The following is a 6,056-nucleotide window of genomic DNA, read 5'->3' on the forward strand; positions in this document are numbered from 1 at the left end:
GATATTATTCGTATTATCGATTATTTTTGTGATATAAAAATGAAAAAATGAATTAGTATCGAACTCGTTATTTACGAGATTTATTTAAGAAAAACAAATATCACATGCATTAGAACGAGAAAGTGTTTAATTAGATGACTTCCTCTCATTTACAATTGAAGAAAAATATTATTTAACTGTAATATTACGGAATTCTATGTGGTATCTATTTATTATTGAGCCTTGAAATTTTTTTTTTTACCTTTTCTATTTCGGTTACAAAAGTGATTATATTTGTTATTTTACAGCGAAAATTTAGAATTGCCCCTAGAGTTTGGCCACCCCTCTCTCTCTGTCATCCGACTCATCCCCCTCAGCTTTTGTTTTCGGTACTGTCTCTGTCTATATGTAAACAAATTGGTTTCCTCCAACGAATCCCTCTCTCACATATCACATCTCTCTCTTCATCCTCCCTCGAAAAGTCTCTCCTTTATTTTTTCTGCTTCTCTCGGATTCTCCTTTTGATGTAAAGACATTGATTCTCATCATCCCACATTACAATTCAAACAATGTTTTCACTTGTTTCTGAAAAATTAAGAAAATACAGTGACTGTAATGGTTGCTTGTAAATTTTCAAGTAATGGGTTTGTGTTACTTTTCAGATCTCCGCAACTTTGCTTTTGGGAAAGTCAAGAGGAGGAGATGTCGAAAGCTGGAGCATTGGATCTCGCATCGGGTCTCGGTGGAAAAATCGACAAAACCGATGTTCTCTCCGCTGTTGAAAAGTACTTCTTCAACTCTCTCTCTCTCTCTCTCTCAAAAAAATATGGACCCAGTGTGAAGTTTGAGCGTTTCTCACTCTAGAAGCTTGGATTTCATATTGCATCCATCAACTCTAATTATTCATTGATGCTGATGGTTTTGTTCAATTATTTTGTTTCAGAAGTAAATGCCTAAAGTTTTGATCTTTGTGTTTCCAAAATAAATGCTTGATATTTTGATCTTTTAGTGTTTCTCTCTAGATTAAGCTTAATCTTTCTTTATTCTTAGTAATCTGGAAATGGGTTTGAGCTCTAATCTTTGCTTAATATGATGTTTAGAAAGTCTTAATTTCTTTTGGGATTAATGCTAGGTTTTTTTATTTGACAAACTATAGGAAAATTACACTAAATTTACTTAAACTACTGAGAGAGGGATTCAAACTCGAGTTCAGAGGGTGGATTAATGCTAATCTGGATTTGGGCTAGGTAAGCACAATCTTAATTATCAGATGTCAAGTGAAAGGAAAAAAGAAGTAAATTAATGATCTGTAGATGTTGTGAAGAGATTAATGTTGAATGGTACATATCTGGGAGTTCCTGTAGAGTCACGTGATTTATGGGGTAGTCTGACATGTGGTGGGATGTCCGTACAGCATGTTGTGGAAGCGAAGCTGCTAGCTTAGAAAAGTCGCACGTTATGAGGGTGGTAGGAAGTGGCCTCTGTGCCGCATAAGTATTTCATGGATCCATTTCAAATAGGTCCCAAAGATTCCATCCTTTTTTTGATTGGTTACCCTAAAAAAATTAGGGAAAAATAAAAATTGGGTTCTGGGAAATTTGCAGTGACTTTGATCTGGTAAGTGGAGGAACTCCTGATGTGTTTGGTGAGGTTTGAACCTTGGTTGTGATGTACCTTTCTGTCAGAACTAGCTAACCAGGAATTTGGAACTTTTGTTTTGAAGTTGTATATTCCTTTTATCTATATATTTATTTGTGTGGAAATAGCCTCTTTGCAAAGTAAGGTTAAGGCTGCGTACGATAGACATCCCCGACCCTGGCAAAGCGGGGAGCCTTGTTGGCTTGGGGTCGCCATTTTTTATATATTTATTTGCCTGGGAATTCATGAATTATAACAATGAAGTACTTAATACCATTTTTTTTTTTTTTTTTATCTTACCAATAGAAATTGAAATTATGGAAGCAGTGGTAATTCTGTTCTATTCTGATGTTATCCTTCAAATGACGAAATATATATATGTATACACACACACACACACATACACAGTGGGTTAGAATTTTCACCTACGAATTATGTATGCAACGGAGGTGAAAAGTTCAGAATTCTTGGAAATAACCACTTCAAGGAAGTTTGTTAAATCAGTTTTTCATTCGGCAGCAGTTGTAGTATGGCTATGACGTTCTCATCTTCAATTTTGCTTACTCGAATGTTGACTAAATTTGATGATAACATGCCAGAAATTTGAATAGAATTTTAATCGTCGAAGCGTTTTATATATTATTGAGCTGCATGGCTTGAATTTCTGAACTTTTGTTTGTGAGGTGACGCAACAAGAATTTTAAAACCAGTTTGTTCAATTTTGTGGAATGATTACACGTAAGTTGTAACCAAACATTTACTCTTGTCAAACATGGCAATGCAAAGTTCCTAGAAATCATTTTGGGATGTAGTGTGAAATTCTGTAACCTGAGCTTTTGCAGTTGTTATGGCATATGTGGTTACAATCTCAGTTTATTGAATAATGGTTCAGGTATGAGAAGTATCATGTCTGTTATGGAGGGGATGAGGAAGCTAGAAAGTCCAACTACACTGACATGGTAAGATAGACTCCTTTATTTGTCTTCTGAGGATTGTCTGTATACAAGCTTATCTTGATTTAAAAACCCGTCGTAATTTTTTTCGGCTATTTAAACTATATTTTCATGTTTGGGATCATTGATCTCCAAGGGATTGTGATTTTCTCTGTTGGTTCTACTATTCACATCACTACAGGGGAAAATTTTTCTGTTTCCCATAGATATTATTCACCATAGAGAATATATATATATATATATATATATATATATTAAATCTTTGACGAATGTGCATCCCCACGGCCTCAAGGCTTCTTTGTTGTCTTGTAATATCACCTAGTTCATGTGATAAGACTCAAGATAATGGCAAGTTACGTGGTTAATTTGCTCCAGATTTTTTCTGTTCTGATTATTAAGATACATTTTATCATGCCTATATGGGAAAGTTGGCCTTTGCCATGTCTCTTTTGATTATCAAGATTTAATGGCTCTTAGTTTCAATTTAATATGATGACCTTTCAGCTCAAGCTTGGGATGGCGAACTTCTAAATTGGTTCATGTGGATTTCAGGTTAATAAATACTATGATCTGGTTACCAGCTTTTATGAGTATGGCTGGGGAGAGTCTTTCCACTTTGCACCCAGGTTCCTCTTTTGTCTTCTTATCTTCACATCCAAGCAATGAAATTCTGTCTTTTTTATAAGAGTTTCTGATGGATGTATTGCTCTTTTGCAGATGGAATGGGGAGTCTCTTCGAGAGAGTATCAAGCGACACGAACACTTCCTTGCTTTACAACTAGGACTCAAACCTGGGCAGAAAGTTAGTCTTAATAATTAGACTATGGAATATAGATTAGCACGAGATAGATCCGTTTTGGGATTGGTTCAAATTGTTGGCTTAGTTTTCCGTATTTTTTGTTTTAGGTTTTGGATGTAGGTTGTGGAATTGGTGGACCACTGAGAGAAATATCTCGCTTCAGGTGAATGCCGTTTCTTTTATTCAGGTTTTAGTTGTGATGGTCCATAGGGTTTTTTAGTTCTTATAAATTTTAAAATTGTCACTGAGTTGGACTGAAAACACTTTATGGGAAGACCTCCTAGTATGCGTATGGTTTATTCACAACTATTTTGTGTGGTGGTTTGTGCAGCTCAACATCAGTTACTGGGTTGAACAACAACGAATATCAGATCACAAGAGGAAAGGTAGATAAACCTATGTATACTGGCGACGATTTGTTTTGATTAATGAGCATAATCTGTGGCCAGTCTTGATGGTTTCTCAAGATAATTCTTCTGTCCAATTGAAAATTTTGAAGCTTAAAAGATTTATTTATTTATATTAGAAATGACCACTTGAATGCTTCAGTTCAAAGTGGCTTAATACTATCGTGCTTTTGTTTGCTCTATAGGAACTAAACCGTATTGCAGGAGTGGACAAGACCTGCAACTTTGTTAAGGTTGGTAGCATTTTATATGATGTTCTCGTTCTTCATAGAAAGTACCTTTTTATTTCTTTCCTGCAGCAATACATAGGAGAACGTGGAGATAACTGGTTTATCTTATAGATCTCATGCTTTGCACTTCTTTATAAATGGTGCAGGCTGACTTCATGAAACTACCATTTCCTGAAAATTCATTTGATGCAGTATATGCAATTGAAGCAACCTGCCATGCACCAGATGCAGTAAGTCGTTCTTGTGGCTGGAAACCTTCCAACTCTTTAAGTTAGGTCATTATCTTCTCCCCGGTTTCTGTTAGCTTAACATTTCGATCTGTTCTTGATAGTATGGGTGCTACAAGGAGATTTACAGAGTATTAAAACCCGGTCAATGTTTTGCTGCATATGAGTGGTGCATGACTAATGCATTTGATCCCGATAACCAAGAACATAAAAAAATCAAGGTAAGAGAAACCAAAAGTATAAAATCGAGCTGTTTTATAGATACTTGATTTACTTTTGAATGATTTCTAGATTGTCAATATACGTACAATAACTTAATTGCCACAGGCAGAAATTGAGATTGGTGATGGCCTCCCGGACATCAGATTGACAGGAAAGTGTCTTGAAGCTTTGAAACAAGCAGGTTTTGAGGTCAGTAGGAGGTTTTTTCTTCCTTATGAAATCTATGCAAGATAAACGAGATATTGACTTTAATTTTCTTTTCATTGGGACCATAGGTCGTATGGGAGAAAGATCTTGCGGCGGACTCACCTCTTCCGTGGTACTTGCCTTTGGACAAAAGTCGGATTTCACTTAGTAGCTTTCGTCTAACCACTGCTGGGCGTTTTGTTACTAGAAACTTGGTAAGAGTTCATGAATATGGTGGTCATTCAATGAATTTGTTACGCCACTTTCTTATGATGCGTTGTCAAATAGTGAATATTCCTGTGCTAAATACTAGAAGGTGCTTGACTTATATATTTTAAATTTTATTTTTGTAGGTTAAGGTTTTAGAGTATATTGGAGTTGCACCAGCAGGAAGCCAAAGAGTTCAAGATTTTCTGGAGAAAGCAGCTGTAGGGCTAGTCGAAGGCGGAAAGTAAGTGTTCGTCCTTTTTCAGTGTGTTTGTTTATCTCTTCTGAACCTTCATCCACCTCTTGGGCAAAAGTAAGTTTGCTCAAATACGTGGCATCTTGTTGGGTGATTGAAACACGACCCGACAGGCCATGACGCCGAGTTGGACTGGAACGACAAATGCCTGTTTGGTCTAAAACTCTATGATTTCGTTCCAGAAGCATGCATATATTAGCTACTGACATTGATTATCCTGATGAATGTCTTTCAGGAAAGAGATTTTCACACCGATGTATTTCTTCCTGGCCCGAAAGCCACTCACAGAGGAGAGTCAGTAGATTTGTAGTGCAGACTAGTTTAACCTGCGAGGGATTTGCAGAGGTATGTTAGATAGGCTACCTGACTGGAGTACTGTCTAAGTTGCTTGTTTGTTGTTTTTGTTTTCATTTCCTCTGAGTTTTTTTAGTCTTTATTTGGACACAGACAATGAAGAATTAATTATTTTTAATGTTATTTCTTTTTCTGGGCCTTGGTCACGTGCTATACCACGTGCGAATTTGGACTTGTCCACCATCACCATGTGCAAAAGTAAATCGGATCTAAATTTCTCATGGGAGATCCACAAAGAACATGCTGCCTTCATTATATTTTATTTATTTTATTTTTATTTGAATTTAATCTGAAACAAGACATTGATTTTTCTGTCAATGTCATGAAATTATCTTCCTTTCACATTCAGTGGGGGAATATAATATTTTCTTAAAATATCAAAGTCTCTTTCGCACTAGAAATCAAAGTGCAACCTTGGCATAGCAAGTTGCTTCATTGAAACTAAACATTCACAGACAAATGAAAATACTTGTTTTTAATAATGAATTTAATTAAAAAAATACAACTTGACAATTATACTTTTTGCAAAAAACACTTCAAGAGCTCAATTGAAGGAAAACGAATCCTCTCATATGTTAATTTATCCTGTTCTAATTGA

At 35.8% G+C, this 6,056-nt stretch overlaps 1 protein-coding gene across 1 annotated transcript; it reads left to right on the forward strand.

Annotated features, from left to right (window-relative positions):
* The first annotated feature begins 347 nt into the window (after positions 1-347).
* LOC137735012 (cycloartenol-C-24-methyltransferase-like) lies at positions 348-5,624 on the forward strand. The gene is made up of 14 exons (XM_068474365.1): positions 348-505; positions 642-764; positions 2,510-2,576; positions 3,123-3,196; positions 3,288-3,372; positions 3,477-3,532; positions 3,701-3,755; positions 3,962-4,009; positions 4,153-4,236; positions 4,338-4,454; positions 4,561-4,644; positions 4,731-4,856; positions 4,995-5,092; positions 5,340-5,624. Exons 2-14 carry the CDS (start codon positions 682-684, stop codon positions 5,404-5,406), a joined length of 1,044 nt encoding a protein of 347 aa, XP_068330466.1. The 5' UTR covers positions 348-505; positions 642-681; the 3' UTR covers positions 5,407-5,624.
* Positions 5,625-6,056: the final 432 nt, after the last annotated feature.

This window comes from Pyrus communis, chromosome 5 (assembly GCF_963583255.1).
Source record: "Pyrus communis chromosome 5, drPyrComm1.1, whole genome shotgun sequence".
Classification (NCBI taxonomy): Eukaryota; Viridiplantae; Streptophyta; class Magnoliopsida; order Rosales; family Rosaceae; genus Pyrus; species Pyrus communis.